At 33.2% G+C, this 19671-nt stretch overlaps 1 protein-coding gene and 1 long non-coding RNA gene across 3 annotated transcripts; both read right to left on the bottom strand.

The window, feature by feature from the left end:
• Positions 1 to 2753: 2753 nt before the first annotated feature.
• Positions 2754 to 6263, bottom strand: LOC128158572 (uncharacterized). The gene is made up of 4 exons (XR_008240013.1): positions 6094 to 6263; positions 5218 to 5294; positions 4582 to 4672; positions 2754 to 3955 (listed from the first exon to the last, which is right to left on the bottom strand). It is a non-coding gene; the product is annotated as an uncharacterized LOC128158572 (long non-coding RNA).
• A 1653-nt stretch (positions 6264 to 7916) lies between these two features.
• On the bottom strand, positions 7917 to 19444 carry LOC128155184 (cadherin-23-like). Of its 2 annotated transcripts, none has more exons than XM_052816794.1 (19): positions 19349 to 19444; positions 18697 to 18771; positions 18307 to 18474; positions 17570 to 17648; positions 17254 to 17423; positions 16967 to 17131; positions 16693 to 16814; positions 16395 to 16572; positions 16120 to 16281; positions 15655 to 15792; positions 15395 to 15517; positions 15053 to 15238; positions 14553 to 14755; positions 14349 to 14475; positions 13803 to 14237; positions 13367 to 13589; positions 13239 to 13267; positions 13068 to 13140; positions 7917 to 8262 (listed from the first exon to the last, which is right to left on the bottom strand). In XM_052816794.1, the coding sequence occupies exons 1-19, from the start codon at positions 19407 to 19409 to the stop codon at positions 8007 to 8009; spliced, it is 2973 nt and encodes a 990-aa protein (XP_052672754.1). In that variant the 5' UTR covers positions 19410 to 19444; the 3' UTR covers positions 7917 to 8006. The 2 variants fall into 2 exon arrangements, with proteins under 2 accessions (XP_052672754.1, XP_052672748.1); XM_052816788.1 differs by lacking the exon at positions 7917 to 8262 and adding an exon at positions 12742 to 12877.
• Between the last annotated feature and the right edge of the window lie 227 nt (positions 19445 to 19671).

A 19671-nucleotide genomic window follows, 5' to 3' on the forward strand; every position in this document is an offset into this window, starting at 1 on the left:
GAACCAGTTTACAACCGCATCATAAAGAGTTACGACTGCATATAAAGAAGTTACCACTCCATATAATGAAATGATCACATCATGTAAAGAACTGACCTCATAATACAATGACTCAACAGGCATATTATAAAATTGTCACATCATATAAAGGATTTACAATTGCATGTAAAGCTTTCACCACAATACATAAAGGTTTTACCACCATACATAATGGTTTTATTACACCATAACATGATGTTAGTACTGCATATAATGAACTTATCACCTAATGTCAAGAAGTTGCACTGCATAAAAGGATTTTGCAATTGCACATGAAGAGTGTACCATATAACCTAACGATTGAACAAGAGTTCATTATGAGTTTAGCTCTGTATGAAATGAGTTTATCATATCATATAAAGATTTATTCATAGCATATAATGAATAAACTACTGCACATAATAATCTTACGACATAATGTAATAATGTTACCACTTCATATAAAGATTTTACCCCTGAATATAATGGTGATATAATAGTATATAATGATGTTAGCACTGCATATAATGATGTTACCACTGCATGTAATGATGTTACCACTGCATATAATGATGTTACCACTGCATATAATGATATTACTATTGCATATAAATAAGATACCAGTTCATATAATATGAAATTGATCTTAAGGCAGCTATGGCGTTCCATAGTTATATATTCAATCTCCATTTCTTCAACACGCAGTAAAGTAGTTCATGGAAATTCATGCGCATTGTATGTGAACAAAATGCATAGTTTTGTTTTTAAAATACGTTATTACCAAGAAAACTAAAAAAGATTTTAAATAAAAAGAAACAAAATGCCATGTTATAGCGGAAGCTTTTACTTTGACGCTGTTTGGTTTTTTGTTTACTTTTGAAGTTGTGCTATTTATAGTAACATTGGCGATCTGCCTGCCTACAGCCAGGACTCTGCTTTCAGCAGAGCCCGGCTAAAAAATTATGCAACCCTCTTAGAACGCGGTAATAATTTATCAGAGCACTTGAAATATTTCAAATTTCTCCTACGTACACTTAACAGTTGTGAACTGGTGGCAAAATTTACGTTTCAATCACTCATGAAAACTCGGGTGACTTCGTTGTTAAAAGGTAAACTTCACGAAAATCCAGTTTTATGTTTTGTAAAACCGTTAAACAGTTCCAAGAAAAGGTTTTAAGATTAATATTTGTAAACTGCAACAAAACTTTTGGAAGTGAGCAATTAAGTGCAAGGCTGGTTTGAAAGCGCTTTGATATTGTGATTTTATGGGAAGTCAATTTAAAAATGAAATTTTTATTCATTTTGTTTCCAATTCTCGCAATGAATTTATTCTTCGCGGTGAAGAATTTTTCTTCTTCTCGGATGCAGGAGAGTTTTTGATTGGTGGAAACTTTAAAAACAAAAGGGATTTCGGAAATTATTCGTTGTGTGACTGTATGTAACATTCCTGGCCCCAACCACCCACAAAGAAAGGTTACCTAGGCAAGATACAATTTAAATCACAATGAACTCGTACAAGATTCACACAGTTTATTCTTTTTCATAAAAAATTCCATAAATGTTTGGTCTTTTCCCCATTTTTCCCAAACACAAATATCGTCATCATTTTCAATACAATACCAGCGATGGTATTGAGACCGTTTGTCCATTGACATTTACTCAAGAGATTATTTGCCTTACATAATTATCTAAAATCAGTTTTGTTTGTTCAAACTGAACTCGGTTGGAAGACCTCGTTGAAACTACGCGGGTTTGATGATCGCTTTGCTCCCTCCGCCTATTCTTCACTTCATATGATCTTATTATTACGAAGATATGGCGGTGATTATTTTGCACAATTATTTACTGCCTTTTTGGCTTTATTTCTACATGTAAATAAACTGATATACATGTACCACTATGCAACAAGAAATAGTACATGTGTAATTGACAAAATAGATTTCTTAGTGCATTTTTTCACTGACATGATACAAGTTTGTTTCTCAGTGTTGAAGACAAATATAAGCCTTATTTACTTCATTCATTAACAATTATACACAACTTAATAAATTAATAATAGGATGTGCAAAAGGGTATATGACGCCAAAGAGGAGGCGGAATCAACGACAAAGATTGAAAATGCACAAGTACGCAATTAACTTAGATATTTGATAAAGAACTAAACCACATATACTCTCTTTAATGACCAAACTCATAGAACTGAAAATGATTATTTATTGAGATTGTTAAGATTATTTCTAAATCATGATTTAATACAGAAAATTTATGGGTTAAAGAGACGTACCTTGACACGATTTGAGGTCGTTCTCCTAAATTTTTATTTTCAATTTTTAATGTTTAGAATTGTAAGTTGAATATTTTAATTCTTCATCAAAATTTGATAGTAAAATATCAAGTTACAAACAAGAACAGAGTTTGAAATTCTTTATTTTGTATACAACGCTCCAATAGTGTTAATGTTCACCTATGTTTTATTGGGATAAGTTGTAATCAAATGTTGCTTTCTTCTGTTTATAATATGTTTTGCAAACAAATATAGGACATGAGATTTGTTTACATTCCAATAATTCATTACCTCTATATCTCTCTTACCGGTATAACTTGACTTCTAACACTCAAAATTTGGTCACTCATTCAAAATGCACAGGTAAACCATTTTACAAAATAAAAATAAAACTAAATTTTAATTAAAAACGTGTCAAGGTCCCTTTAAGATACGTTTTAAGATTATTTAAGATACGTTTTAAGACTAAGGAGATGTTGAAATCTGGACTTATAATAAAAGTCTGATATTCTACCATATGCTTTCGTTTTTAATGTGCATTATTTCAATTATATAATTATGTTTCCAGAGGCTCACCGTTTCGCAAAATTCACATAGAATTATAGGCTATTTTATAAGGCAATTTATATGCTAATATCTGTATGCCCCATTATAATATATGTCATGCAAATGTTGAGGAACAATTACTTGATAGTTGATACATGTGACCTTATTTCGAATATATGTCGCTGTTTGTACCATTTCAAATTAAAATGTTATAAGACTGGGTGGTTTAATTCAATCTAGGAGGAAGGGGTGTCATTGGTCTGTCAATATTATATAACATGATTCCAAATTAAGAAATTAAAAAATGATAATTAGTTCAAATACGTAAAAATTCACGCTATACGATTTATTTTGAGAAATATTATGCCAAATAAGTCAAGCCAATTAAATTTCTCTTTCCAAACAAAAAAGGAAGTTTGCATTCATACGATCTTCCTCCTAAACAAACATTGATCATTTCATCTCGAATGTTCAATAGAGTCTCACTGGAATGATTAGGATAACAAGAGGTGATGTCAATTATGATATGACGTAAATAAATCAGTTTAAGAGCATAATTTAAAACGTATGTTATGATTATGAAGAAAAGAAACACTTCTGGTTTTTACATCATTTAAAAAAATGATTTCCAGTCAGTTCAGAACTGCAGTTAATACTGAAATGAGATTTCCTTTATATTTTGTCTCATATAATTAAAACATAATTAGGTCGACGTCTGTGTTGACGAAAACTTGAAAGCATTTTCCAACAAAGACAGAAGGTCGGTTTGCTTTGAGCAATCACTTGTATATTATTTACCCGAGTTAAACAGTTGATTCGTTTTCAGTTTCTAATTTCGACAGAATATTTTGTACGTCTTTTGCATTTAAAGTAAAGAATGTCGTCAAAGTTTTCCATTTGTCACTCTGGCGCCTGCCACGTGACATGACAGGGTTCAAGCAATATCTGGAATCGAGGGTGTCGTAGGAAGCATAGCTGCAGTTGGAGTTCCGTACGCCAACTCCCGTATACGCGTGATCTGATGTTGTCGATGCGATTCCAGATGTACATGTATTGTACGGTCGTGTTTCTGCCTCTTCTGTACTCTGTCTGCGCCTTATTCCCAGCCTTGAAAGAGATATAACACAGGTCTCTTATTAATCAATTGAATTTTCAAGCCGTTTAATCAAACAACAAGTGTCATTTCAAAATATGTTGTGCAAAATTGCTTTAAAACCCCTTCTTAAAATTCCTATAGATATGTCTGATTGTCCCTCCTTCAGGTCCAGTCAATTGCTTTTAAAATAAGAAACATCACCGGTTGTGTTTGTCTTTGAACAAAACTATCCATGGTTCTATGGTGTGTCTTGAGCTTAAACTAAGGTCGCAAAATTTCACATAATTTCCAGCATAACATGACTTTGATCCTAGTTTTGATGGGTCTTTATTTAACTATGAATATCATTGATATTGCATTAGTTTTTGGTCCATATCTTTAAAAGAAAAATCATCAGAGACGGTCTCTGAAGACCCATAGCTGCGTAATAGACCTGACATAAGGTTAAGGTTATGCAATCATCAACAAGCCAATTATCTAAAAATTGACCTATTTGTGAGAAAACATTTGGTTAATTAAAATGTTGCAGCATTTATGCTCCATGAAACAAGGTAAATATTCAAAAAAGATTCTCTTGACGACTTCAAACTGACAAGATAAAAATTTGTTTTTCTTAAGTGCTTTACTTTTTAACTACCTTTTCTTCCAAGAAATGTAGAAGTACAGAGTAAAAGTTAGGTTAAACAACAGCAGCACAAAAAGACATAGCGTTGTTATTACACTCAAATCTGTAAAATATCGAAAACATAGTTACAAGTCAACAATATTGCACTCATACTGCAGAATATAGAAACATACATCTTATAAGTATTTTCCGTCATATTTCTTGATATATTTTTGGTTAAATGTTTAATGCTAATGACACATTTTAACGCCCGATCAACCCAGTTAAAATTAAGTTGTCGTGTATATTCCTAAAATATTTCAACCAACACTGAGAAAATTGTTTTGAAATTTGTCTAGATTTAAGATACATCCTTGAAAATTGATTTTTCTTTCAATATGTGTATTTTTTTATTTTAAATAATAAAAAGACATTTATGAAAAAGAATGTTCGATCCCTTGTGAGTTCATTTTATTTCAAATGGAAATAGATATCCCTGAATTCCAACCCTCCCTTTATAAATGTATATATAATTATAGAGATTTATTATGTTAAAGATCTTATACATCAAGATGAATACAGTTTTTCTCACTCAAATTGAACATGAAAAAATATCTTTACATGAAACTTTCCTTTTAGTAAGTTGCTATAAAATTTATAATGACATACCGAAAATGGATGAAGTAGAAGCAGAAGTTTCGGTTCCTGTTGAAATTGTAGTAGATTGATTCAGCATTGGATAGCTTCTGAATAAAAACTTATGCCTAATTTGTGATAAGATTGAATGGTGAAATATTTATTTCACATTCTATAAGACAGGGATTGATTTCTCTCCTAGCTATTGGCAAGCCAGATTGAAAAAATAAAACTTTAAAATAGTAAAAGAAAAAGATGACAAGTGGGCTGAATTAATTAGGAAATCAATCAAGGAAACAATTAATTGGGATATGATAAGATTTATAAGAGAAAATTAATGTGGAAACACGTTTACTTGACCTAAGCTGCCAAGGTCACAGAAAGACATTGGTTTTTGGAGGGAAGGGGGGGGGGTGGTATGATGATTTTTTTTTCCAAAATTTTCTTAGGACTTTATAAATATCCACGAAACATTGTAAAAAAAATATGATTCGAAAAAAAAATTGTTTTGTTTTGTGAAAAGAAATTGACGATATACAATAAGCAAGAACTTCTTGCCACAAGATCGATTCCATTTGAATTAAAAAAAAATTACTTTCAAAAATTTAAGACCCGACCATTTAGGTTCAAATAATTATTACTAGTATGAATGAAGGAATGATATATTTTTATTGCGTATTACGTTCATGGAATACATGTATTTCAGCATCTCGTCATTAATGATTCATAATAACTTTAGCTTACGTTTATGACCTCTCAATAAACATGATGCTCAATGATAATTTTTTAAATTTTTGTTTCCATGTTGGTTGCAAAGTACTGGTAACAAAAACACAGTTGTTTTGTAAAAGTACATCAAAAACATTAAAGATGAGCCTATTTCTATACCGGTAGGTAATACAGACTTACTGCACTAGTTGGATTGTTCAATTTAGCCTCTAGTATCCACAATTAATGAATTACTCTACATTGCAAATAATTTACTACTGTTTATATGTTTGCATTCTATTTGAACTCAAACATACAAACACATTCGAATGGTGTTCTTTCCTTTGCAGGTGGGTTATATACTGGCTGTGGGAAATTGTTGGGAACAAACGGACGTGTCACTAGTTGCAGTTTGTACTCGACGTGATTTACTACTAATTAAACCGGAAACATGTTAGAATAAATATTTCCATGTGAAATTATAATGACAGGGTGTGTCAGCAATATGTACCAATATTGTACTGTGAAATGATTGTTTTAAAAACTAGATTGACAAATAATTTTATGAATAAATACCTTATTCTTCTTACAAAACCAAGACTTTTTTTAAAACACTTCTCTAGGGAAACGTTTGTAAAGCACGATACATAATGTACTGCAGATGTTTTTATGTAACTTTTATCTTAATTTATGATATAATCAGATTTAAACATTTAAGATCACAGGGAATAACTGCATATGTGTAGAAAACCTCAACTTAAGGTGAAAAATTCAAATTGGAATGTTTTGTAAAACATTTGAACATTGTGATTTAACTAATAGTCACTCAAAATAGTCTTACTTTCAGAAATGGCAGTGATGAGGTTGGTTGGAATATTTCACCAGCGCCTCCTTTACTTGGTAGATGATATGAAATGCTGCTTTGCAATTTAATGTCTTGAAATTGATAAAGACTATCTTAAACATGTTTATGATCAAGGATAAGATTGCTTTAAACAACATGCAAACAATACACGATGCAAATAACTCCCCAACATTCGTTCGAGAGTTAAACTAGAAAATGTAATGCTTTTAATATAAAATCAAGCACTTTTGCAAAATCCTACGTTTCCTACAAATTGAAAAGCTAAAAAGCATCATTGGTATGCAAACATTTTATTAAAACCAATTACATACTACATTCCTTTCTCAAGGCAATTATAAACGTGTCTTAATTGTGAATTGATTCAAATGTCTCTTCAATTCCCTGCAAAGACATGTTCCTAGAATTGATAAGTCTCATCAAAATTATATAAGCAGAATTAATTTTACGTGTTAAATTGGTTTGGCACTTTATAAATAATTGTATTTTGGACTAAAGATGCTAACACTGATAACACTCACTTCTCTGGAGTAGAAAGGTCATCAGGACATATATATATATATATATATATATATATATATATATATATATATATATATATATATATATATATATATATACACATACATATTACGTAATACGTATATTTAGAATTACACTGTATAAACATATCACGCATGAAATTGTTTTTTTTAAATTCCCTAATTTGAAAACTTTTAATTCTGATATCACTTGTTAATCCACAAAATAAAGATCTTTTGTTTACTGGTTTTTCCAACTTTATAGGATACATGTATATATTTAGAAATATGTGTATTCAGTAACAGATAGATGAAGCATTTATATTTTAATCGTTCATCATTAATGAGGGTCATAAATAGATCCTCGTGAACGCAAATTAAGATTATTCATTTCATTTTAATTATACAAGGTTAAATCACTTAAATGGTCATGATGCCAATCATTATGTAACATAAATAGACCAAATTAAGAGCATAGGGAGACAATTTGTTCACACGATATTGGTCACGCAAAGATCGATCGTGTTAAGGAAGAGGTTTCCATATGGGACCTGATCTCATTATAAAATACAAATATGGTGTTTTCTCTTGTACAAACATAATAAACAAAATAAAATAGGTAATTTATTGATAAAAAATAATAACACATTTTGCAAAAAATTCAGATCTTAAGGAAGAATGTCTGTTTAATTAATGTTTTTTTATGGAATCATTTTTCCTAAGTTGTTATGCTAAACAGAGGATTCATTTTCTGGTTCCAAATTCTTTAAAATGTTTTGTACGTCTTTGGAATTTAAGTCAAAGAGTGTGGTTAGTGTGTTCCATCTGATACTTTGGCGTTTGTCACGTGACTGGACAACAATGCTGCAGGCAGAACTCCGTACGCTCTCATAAATGTGTTCTGTCGATGATGCAGGTACGATTTCCGGTTTGCATGACTTGTAAGGCTGTTTTTCATCCATATATTGTCTGTGCCTTATATCTTGCCTTCAATGGAAAGGAATAACAATTGAATCAAAAGTTAAATCAAGCTTACATTTCGGAATTCATTGACTAATAAATATGAATTAATTATCCCTGCAAACAAATATCACTAGTAGGTAACCCACTAATATATCTTTGTTTTGAGGAACATGAATGTCTTTCTTGTCCAGTCCATATATTCTTTTTGAGAAGAATCATTGTAGATTAATTCATCGCACAAAGGTTATGTGTATGCCTTTTGGTCGTATAGTGTGACACAAACATTAGGTCTCTTAATCGAGCTTAAGGTCACATCGTTGCCAAAAGGACATGACCCTTACTGGAAGTCTTTGAACCAAGACCATGATCAAAACATCCTCAACGAGTCATTTGTGTCGTTTGACTTTAAAAAAGATGAAAGTAAGAAGCATACGCTTGGCACAAGTGTTGTCCATAACTAAATGAGTTTGACGTCCAAGAATAAAATAGAATGATATTTCGTCATCGACAGCAAATATCTAAAACGACATCTTTGCTGGATACGTTCTTGTTGGGATTGAAATCAAAGATCATTTTATGCTAGCAGTAAAAAACATTTCCTGATGATGTCAATACATGGTAATGTAAGTGGAAGATTCTCGAAAAAAAAAAAGGCAAACCAAAATTTTGATGAGATAACAAGTTGATTACTATTTAAAGGATGATAAAACAACACTACCTTCTCTTCCAGGATATGTAGAAGTACAAAGTGAAAGTGATGTTAAACAACAGCAGCACAAAAAGACATAGCGTTGTAATATGACCCAAATCTGTAAATATTGACAAAGTTATAGGTACATGTGTATACCATTTAAGCACAATAATACACTTATGTTCGAAAATATATATGGAGAGAAATCGTTTAGCTGTAAAAGACTAACTCTATCTAAATAACAACCGAATGTTATAAACTTGACCCAGCTGTGTGCTTGAGATACACCAAATGACTCTGTATATATACTATAGCATTGAATGATTTATTTTTGACGTCGTCGTGTCAATAACTGCCGTCAGGTGAGCAGACAAATTATCATAACGCGCTAACGCGCGTTATTCAATTTGTCTGCATGCTCACCTGACGGCAGTTATTGACACGACGACGTCAAAAATAAATCATTTAATGCTTATATTTACATTCCCTTACTGAAGAAATCAATTGTTTACTGAAATAAATCGATATAAAGTGCAGATCACGGAGGGAGTAAATTAGTAACAGCAAGAACAGCCGATTTATAAAACCGGTTTAAACTGGTTTTCACAGAGACCGTTGAGATGAGATCGACGAGCATGAAAATATAATCCATGAAAAATAACTATTGAAATGTTGTTTTTTTACAATAAAGTCAACTGTTTTGTTGAATAATTATAAAACATGGTGTTTTGACAACATTTATGAAATACATTTTTTAACTGATATCATAGAAATCACTTTTTGAGATCTACTTGTAAATTACATGTAAATTCATACGCAGTGAATAGGTATTGCATTCAGAGGCATTTAAACATCACGGAATTTAATGGAAAAACACAGTAGAATGTAAATATTAGATTTTATAAAGATACTGTTTGGACAGTGTTTGTGTGCATTTTTTTCTGATACATTAGTATTCTTCTTCTTTGAAGTTATTTAAACAATAAAATGCTTTCTTTGGTGATTCATTCGGGATATGAAGGTAGCGACATTGCAGAAAAATTACATAACCCACGTTAGCGGGTTATGTTAATTTTTCCTGCAATGATCGCTACCTTCATAAGCCGCATGAATCATCAGAGAAAGCATTTTATTGTTTATATTAACATCTTTCATTAACTAATTAATAAATTGATTATGAAAAGTTAGTAAAATTCACTAAATTACTGTTAATGTACATAAGTACGTTAGCTAAAAGAAACAGCCAAATCGTCTCTTGTGAGACTTTGAGTCTGGCATCATCATCATTATTTCGTGCAGTCCATGAGTTTACTTAGGTCGCTGTAGATTCAGACCAATCGATAAACAGGGCGTGTCAATTTTAGTCCAGTCACTTTCAGCCGCTGTAGATTTCGATCAATCGATAAATGGGGCGTGTAAATTTCAGTTTGGCTGTTTGTATAGAGCTTTGAATTGACTATATTTTTCCGTAAGAAAAAGAGGAAATTATACATGGTAGATGTAAAAATACAGTAATGAAAAAAGAATGCTCGATCCCTTGTTAATTCGCGTGGTCAATTGCAAACAAATATGTTCCCATGACTTCCAATTCAAATTAACGCTTTATAAATAAATATATAATATTATAATATAATTATAAAATATATGATTTAGAATATTTAAACCTTAAATGATAACCATTTCGTATTCAAATAATCCTCAATGTTGTGTTGTCTTTTGCTGTAAAATTTCAAATTACGTACCAAAAGTAGATGAGGAAGGGTCAGACTTTCCAGTAGTTCCGGTTGAGATTGTAGTTGATAGATTATGTATAGGCATTTGCATCGGATTTTTTCTGAATATAAAAAACCTGAACAATAAAGAAGTGATAAAATTAATTGTACATATATGATAGACTTTACTTTATTATAAAAAGGAAATTGAAAGTGCGCCTTGCAGATTTAATTCTTTTTGAAAAAAATAGAGCTACTTCCCAGATTCCTAATTTAGATGAAACGTGGGATGGGATTTAATATCAATAATGTTTTTATATCGACCTTAACTCCCATACTAAATACTATTTGGTCACCTAAATGTCTGGTTTTATCTATTACAACTGTCTAAAATAATAACCCTATCTATCCATCAAGTGTTGTATTAATAATGGTCTTAAGAGATGTATCAATCTTGTGAGAATTTTCAGATGGCATCTAGCAGGGTATGGTTATGATGATCCTGAAAGCGCAAATATGTACTTTTAAAATACATATTTGTCACATAGATGAATGAGCTAGTATTTAAAAACCATACCATAATTTCTTTTGTTATACTTTCATGTTAAATACTGAAATCTGATTGGTAAAGACGCAGTTAATAATATTTTCTATTACCCTCAGCGTTAGCAACGCACTTAGCAACGGGTAACATTAAAAAATGTTACATGCGCAAAAATTATGCGCGTAAGGTTCGCTGTAGAATTCACGTTATTCCTATATAAAAGCAGTAAAATTTTCTTAAAAATTAAGACATTCAGTATAACAAAATAAATAGTGCCTGTTTGGAAGGATAACAGTTGAAATTGACACCCCTCGAAAACCATTGTCAACCTCCGCTTCGCGTCGGTTGACATTGGTTTTCTCGGGGTGTCAATTTCAACTGTTACCCTCCCAAACAGGCACTATTTATATAGTATTTCACTATAGTATATAAAAAAGCATTTTTGTGTCTTATATGATTAGTCAAGAACATTTCGAATCTATGACGAATCTATGTCACAATCATGTCTTCAAGGTCTGGATCGCAGCTTTTAGTAATTGATATGTAATCTTAAGACACTTTTAATCACCATTTTGTAGGCTATATTTGCGAATTCGCTCCAATGTTGGAATAAAACATCTTACATGTATAACGCAATGGTTTTAAAATTATACAAGAATTTCCATAAAGGGCTTGTAATAAATAGAAAAACAAGACTTACTGCGCTGATCAGAATCTCACTTTAATTTAAGCTAAAATATCCATATTTCTTGATGATTTTTTATCCTTCTTTATTTTATAACAATGGTACCCCTGGGTTAGTTAATTACTGCTGTTGAAATATTGTATACCTAATACGTCAAGTGTTTGTTCCAGGTTTCAGTTTGTACCACGGTACAATTTTCTTAAAATAAACTAAAATCGGAAATTATGAGTTAATTATTTTCATCTAAAAAAAACGGACATGCCTAGGGCGTCAGTAATTAGTGCCTGTTCATGTAGACTTTATACCCGAGAAGGGGGGGGGGGAATTTTGGAGAAAACGTACCCAGGAGAACATCGAGGGTGGAGTGATGTTTTGAATTGAAAATAAAGGAGGCAGCAACTATTTTGTTTATTTGAAAGACTTTTATTAAATTATTTTGTAGAAAAATATTAATATTGTGTTTTGAATAGAATATGTTTAACTGTAGTTTACATGCGTTTGTCAAAATAATGATCAAACAACAAGACTATGTTTTATAAAGATTCAACATATCCTTCCTGCAAAGAACAAAACATTCTGTCGTTTCCCCGGAGAATTCATATATTTAGCGAAGTAAAACGGTTTGTTATAATATTATACGTAACATTCTTATTTATGTTACCTGACCAATTATTAATCACACATACTTCTGCTTTCTAATAACTTTTACTCTCTTACTCTCTTACTCGAACAACCCGCGATTTCACTCGAGATTTTTTCGGAGTGCATGGCCACGACAGGAATTTAGCTAAAATATGAAGAATGCAAAGAACCACAATCAAGTTGAGTACTAATCTTTATTGATCAAAATAAAAAATACTTTTTAAATTTCGTGATCTACATGTACATCAGAGTTGTATGGGCCTTATATATATATATTTCTGTTATTTATTTATACTCCTAAAAGTAATTTCAGTTTTAACTTCCTCTTCCTTGATCTACTTCCTGGTCTTCATCGCATTTCTATCCTGGAAGTAAAAAGTGAAAGCTGTAAAACTAAAAACAGGTGGTTTAAAAAAAAGGGTTGATGTTGAGGAACAAGACTTATTTTTAAGAATACATCACACTTGTTAAATAGATATTGTTAGAGCTGATATAGGATTGACTACTCAGGATTAGGGTGTGGTCAGTACATCCGCCATCAGCTGTCACACTTACTTGGTGTCCGTGTAGTCACTATGAGACCACACACTCCATTCGTACTTCCCATCAATCTTCTGAGGATCTCTCACTGAAAGAACATATCAAGCGTTAGTCTAAGAGCATTTCATTGCATTTGTTGGGTATGGTATATTTCATATTTAAGAATTTTTTTAAAAACAACAATACCTTTAGATATAGATGTTTTTCGCTTGCAGCTGGAACATACAAGAAATAAATAAGAAACTAAATGATGAGATTATAGGCCTACAACAAAACAGGTAGACAATATAAAGGGAGGGAAAATGATGTCATACCATAAACGTGACAATGCGTCAGAATTGCGAATGCACTTATACAGGAAATAAAACAAGAGCGCCACCATTATCGCTGCCAAAATGACCGCCGGAACAAACCAGGCCAAGTTCTCCAGATTGTCAAAGAAGCCGTCCGTAGAAGAAGTGGAGCCACCGGCAGTAGGTGGCGCTGCTGTGGTCGTGGTCGTGGTGGTTGATGTGGTTGATGTGGTGGTTGTAGGGTCTGTAATTGATTTTTAGAATACATTAATAGGAGTTGAAGGACAGTGACAATTAGGTATTCTATTAATTTGATAGAAAATGGCATTCAGCTTTATTTTTGTCCTCCCACAAAACAAATTAATTGATAATCCACATTTTGCTAATTCGTATGAAGATCATGAGAATGTTAAATTTATCCATAATAGGTTTTAAGAAAGAACCAGCTGAGTTATACCTGTAATGACGATTGTTACCGGGGCGGTATCCTTTAACCCGTCGGCGTTAGACGCAGTGAGCGTAAGGTCATACTTTGTACCCACGGGTACGTCACATAAATCCTGAGCAACGTGAATTTTCCCGTCATTCCCTACCAAGAACCCTACGTTCGATGTGAGGTCAAATGTCACGTCCTTGTGCTCGGGCTTTACGTCCTTGTCTGTAGATGTGACCTGACCAATCGGAGACCCGACGGACGTACACTGCGAGACAAAGTAAGAGTAGCTTCCCTTGTCCAATACGGGGGCGTTATCGTTTATTTCGTTGACAGTGATTGACAGCTGGGTTGAGACCGTGTGTCCGCCCTTGTCCGTTGCAGTGACCGTGCATGTTACCACTTCCTGTGTCTTTCCAGCAGCATCAAGGTCATACTCTGATGATAGGGTGATTAGTCCTGTATTAAAACGATGAAATATATTAGTTTAAGTAGTAGTAGGCAAATTGAACATTGAAATAGCATTATAATTACACATGAAACATTTTAATAAAGGAACTGTTGTACCACCTGTATTTGAGTTCATACGGAATTGCCCTTGATTGGCTCCACAGTCCATGGTAAATGTTTGAACATCATTGAAATCGGGATCTAAAACTTGCGTACCAGTAAAAGGATTCGACAACACGTCACCTGACTAAACACAAGGAAGAAAGTGTGTTTTAATAAGTAAAATATTTTGAATGCATTTTATTCTGGCTTAATTTTAAGTACCTTTCCTTCTCCCGTTTCTGTGGAATACATCGCCTTAACAAACCCAGTCTGTGGCTCGTTGACGTCAATCACCATTAAGGTCATCTGTTGAGGTGTCGAGCTCTCCCTGCCGTCGTAAGCCGTGATTGTGACGTCATATTTCAGTTTATTCTGCGTTCTGAGAGTCTCATAATCAATACTGCCCTTCACGGTGATTACACCAGCTTTAGCAACGGTAGAGAAAAGAATCTATATTGGTAAAGGGTTGTTACAAATATGTTTTAATTAATATCATGGTTTTTTTTATTAGTATATAATTAGCGGAAAAAAATATTTCGTTGTTATATATATATATATAGTTAGTATTTGGTTATTTATTCCTTAAAAGGTTGACATATACTTAGAAATGTTGATGCCATGTTTAGATTTATACATTATTTTTTAAAGATCTACACAACATCAACTATCAAACAATCTTAGATTAGACAAATATATATAGGTTCCGGATAACCAGGTCGTACTGTTGGTGTCTACAGTGAAGTAGGCCTCCCCCTCGGCGGGGCTGTAGACCACCGTGTAAGTGTGGGTGTCTGCGGGGTCCACATCCCTCACTCTGACAGTAAACACCTCCACCCCCACGGCGGTGTTCTCTGGGACCGTCACAGTGGCTGTGGGGAGATTGCTGATCTCCGGAACGTGGTTGATATCTGGTTATAAAAAATAAACTCAATTTTTGGTATTTTATTTGAATTAATATTTATTTCTGATTGAAATAAGTAAAAATTTTGATAGAAAACGATACACAAAAATTTATTACAAAAATGTATAAAGAAGATGGTAGAAAGTATTTATTTGATACGTACCGATTACATTAAGAGTAAGAGTTTCTGGTCCAACCAGAGAGCGTCCATCATATGCATAGATGTACAAGTCGTATGATGGGACTTTGTGTAGCATTAGATCCTCAGTCGCTTTTACTTTCCCATCTAAGGAACAAACGTGTATACAAACGAATTCTTTGTGAAGACCACGCAGTTAATAATTTCTGTCCGGAATGAGTCTTAAAAAATTTGTCGAAAAGATTGGATTGAGTACAGTCAATTTTTTTTAAATGTTCTTGTACCTCCGTTAATTTCAAAAGGACAAGGGTCAGGGGAGCACGTCTTATTGTAGAAGACCTGACTGGAATCTGGATCAGTCGCAGAGGCATCGAACACTTCCGTCCCGATGGTCGTAGTTTTGGCCGACACTGACACAGTTGCTACAAAATAGAAAGTTGCAAGAACTGCAGCCATGTTAGTTGGAACAATGGCGATTAATCTCAGCTCAGCAACGGTAAGTCAATCATGGAACTCCAATCAAGAAGCAACTCATCTTTACATTGTATTTTCAACATTTCTCAAAACCGGATGGAAACAATTGCAAGTTTGTTAATACATACAGAAAATATTGCAGTTGAAAAAGATCAAATATTTAATGATATTATAAAATTTTAAAATGTGTAAAATTTTAGCTTTAAAAATGTCATACCCGGATATCAGTCTTTTAGAACAAAGAAAGAAATGATGGTTCAACTTATGGCGTGTACCTGGAAGCTTGTCCAGTTCCGGTGGTTTGTTTGGTTTTATATTTACAGTAAACTCCCCCCATGACGTCAGACTGTATTCATCAGTACAGGTAACGTTGATCTTGTACTGGGGAACAAGGGAATAGGAAAAGGTCGGGTTCTCCGTAGAGTATATGGAATATACTACAAGAATGGAGGTTTACATTGATGTTTCAAGTGAATAAAAAAACCGCTATCTATACATTGTGTATAATAAAGTATGGCAGTTTAACATATCAAATGAAGAACATCTCAACCTGAAGTTCCTGGTGCCTGCTTTAGAGTAAATCTGGTGTTCCCGGAACTTGGTTCCACGGTGCTGATTGCGCATGTGTATGTTTGTACATCTGATACGGTTAGGTCCTTGAGGTTTGTCTCGGATGTTATGTCTTCTGGCAGGTCAGAGGACGAAGGGAGGTTAGATATGTCGGGGGTCTGAAAGACAAAAGTAATGTCTTCATAATGACGTATTTTACCCTTGGTATAAATTAAATTGATCGGCATCTTACCTTATGATTAAGAATATGTTGATTTTTAATGTCGTTTAAGACGTACTGAGTTTTCGATAACAATTGTCACTGTAGAGGATGCTGCATTTCCGCATTGGTCTGTTACAGCAACTGTGACGTCATATGTACCAACGGACCAGGTCCACCCAGTTTTAGTGGTAATCTCGTCTGATGAAAAAATAATTTATAGTAGTTCACTTTTTATTTATAGAATCCAGTGTTTTAGGGAGTTCTGATGATTTTTTTCATAATCATTTGATAACCAATGCATATTGGATTGCTGAGGCTGCATATCGAATTAACTAAATGTACCAACTTACTAGAAGAAACACTGAACTTGTCAGTGTGTGTTGCTATGGTGACAGATAGCGTTGTCAGGTCCCCTGTGTTGTCGTCTGTCACAGAAACCGCCATGATGGTCGTGGTTGGAGTTGTGTCTGGATAGGTCTTGGTTGTTGGAAGGTTTGTAAATTTTGGCGCGACATCTGGAAAACACTGATATGGTAAATTTACAATATACAGTTTGGTCAAACCCTTTTTACAGATTTAAAAATCTACCAGTAAACAACCAATATTCGTTTCTCTATTCATCAAGGCCTGGTCTTACTTTCTTCTATATCAGCCTGGACACCGTAGGATCGTTGGCTGAAGAAACCAGCCGATGTCCAATCATAGGATGTTCCTACAGAGGGGGGCGTGGCAAAAACCTGCATGTAATTCCCGGAAGCAGACCCCACCCCTTGCTTGTAAGGCACCATATCACCTGGGGTAGTATACCTACGATGAAATCAAGAAATAGGAATTATTAAATATCGGTTATGATAAGAAGAAGGGAAGCGAGGCAACATTTATTGGAAAACCTGGAGATGAACAAATTAAGAAATCTACAGTTGATGAGAAAAAGCAGATAAGACTTCGTTTACCACCCGATGGCGTCATTTTGTTGAACCACGATCCTCTGACTTTGTGGAACATTCAAAAGGTGAACGATTAGTTGGCTTGCTTTAAAAAAGAATATAGTGCAAATACATGATCACTGTTCCGTATTTTTTAAAGGGGCATGGTCACGATTTTGGTCAAATTTTATTTTTATGTTTTTATTATTTACAATGATTCAGCAATGCATTTCTAATGATCAAATAAAATTTGAGAGCCAGTCGTAGAGTTATAAGCAAGATACAGGGATCACAATCATGAAAACAAGGCTCGTGCCCTGTTTTTGTTTACATAGGTTCAATATACCAGTAAAAATTCTTTTTCCAGCTTATTTGTCTATCTTTTTATTCATTTTAGCATAGATAAACAGTTCCTAACGTTTAATACATTCGTTTTAGGTTTAAAATTGTAATTTTTACTTTAACGTTCAAAATGTAAACAAACGCTTTGTTTACATAACGAAGAATTTCAAGCTCTGTAACTCGCTTATAATTCAACAAATGACACTCAAATTTCAGTTGCCTATTAAAAATGCCTTTCTGAAGCATTGTAAATATTAAAATCGGAAAAGTAATGTTTGACCAAAATCGTGACCATGCCCCTTTAAATCTCTATAACTGAGTTAGATATGATTCACATATTGTCCTCTCTCCCTTATTTTCCAGATATATGGAATTCATCATAATTTTAGACAATCATACAACCGAATAAAGTAAATGCTTACCAGAGTTAAAGGAGAAGGAGTTTTCTCCGACAAGCTTGAATTTAGCCCCTTCGGGGCGCCATATTTGGAGGCTGATTTTGCCGGGGGCCTGGATAGAGACCCTCCAGCTTGTTAGTACCCCGCAACACCCCGCGGTGAAGGCTGGGTCCGTCACCAGGTACCCGGTATCTGCAGGAACAGGATTGGAAATAAAATATTCACTTAAGTACAGTTGATGCTCTTTTTGCTTGTTTTTGCTTAAATTAATGTCTTCGTCATAGATTTGTAGCATGGATAATACATATTATGGACTCCTTTTTAACTTATTAGTTAATTGATGGTTGAATGATTAAGATTTTTTTAACATACACTAGTAGATGGATAACGGGACATGCAATTGTGTAACCTTACCATTATTATTTTCAAGGTTTTCATTGTTAAGGCTTGGATCTGCTCCCAGTGTTGTTGTACCAATACAAACTGCTCCTGCATCGAATAAGTTCTTTTTTACTATTCCCCTTATTTTTATAGAATTCGTCAATTATCAACAAGCAAGTTACATCTTTTTTTTGTTTTGTTATTATTTTTAAATTACGCATTGAGGGGGGGGGGGGTCTCCAAAACATCCTTGCAAGCATATCAATCAAAGAATTTTAAAAAAAAGAAGTCTGAAAAAGAAATGCTCAAAAAAAAAATAAAACAAGATTTAACATTAGATATTTTGACAAATTTGGCAAACCAAAAACTGATGTTCTTTCATTCAATGTCAGGGTATTATTTCATTTTGTCTAAAATAAAGTGAAGGAGACAGTTTATATAAAAAAAATTCCAATATGTAAAATTAAATAAAAGAAGATCATCTGACCAAAAATAAGGGGAGTCCCTTTTAATGAGGGGAAAAGGATATGGCATGGTTATTATCGAGATCACATAATTCTGGTTGCATATACATGTATATTATAATGCTCGTTTAGATTACCAAATAACGTTAATAACGTTTCAATAATTTTGAAAAAAAAAAATACATTGATTAACAATGTCATATTGTTTTGAGTAAACATACCTTCAACTATGCAAAACTTTGCAGTAAAAACCGCAACACATAGCAACCACTTTAGAAACATTTCTATCTCATCGTCCAAAGAAGCGCTGGTATGCAATGAATTTATTTCATGTATTCGAGCATTAATATTAATATTAACTTTTGAATGTGTTTTTGTAGCCATTTAGTGATCAAAGAAGCGTTATAATGATAAAACCTGGATTATGTGATCAGAGAGGCGAATGATGTTCAAATTTGGATTATGTCCATGCGGATATGTACAAATTATTGACACTTGTATAGATCAAGTGTATGTGATTTAAATCGATACAGTATTGATGTTT

This window comes from Crassostrea angulata, chromosome 1, assembly GCF_025612915.1.
Source record: "Crassostrea angulata isolate pt1a10 chromosome 1, ASM2561291v2, whole genome shotgun sequence".
NCBI lineage: Eukaryota > Metazoa > Mollusca > Bivalvia > Ostreida > Ostreidae > Magallana > Magallana angulata.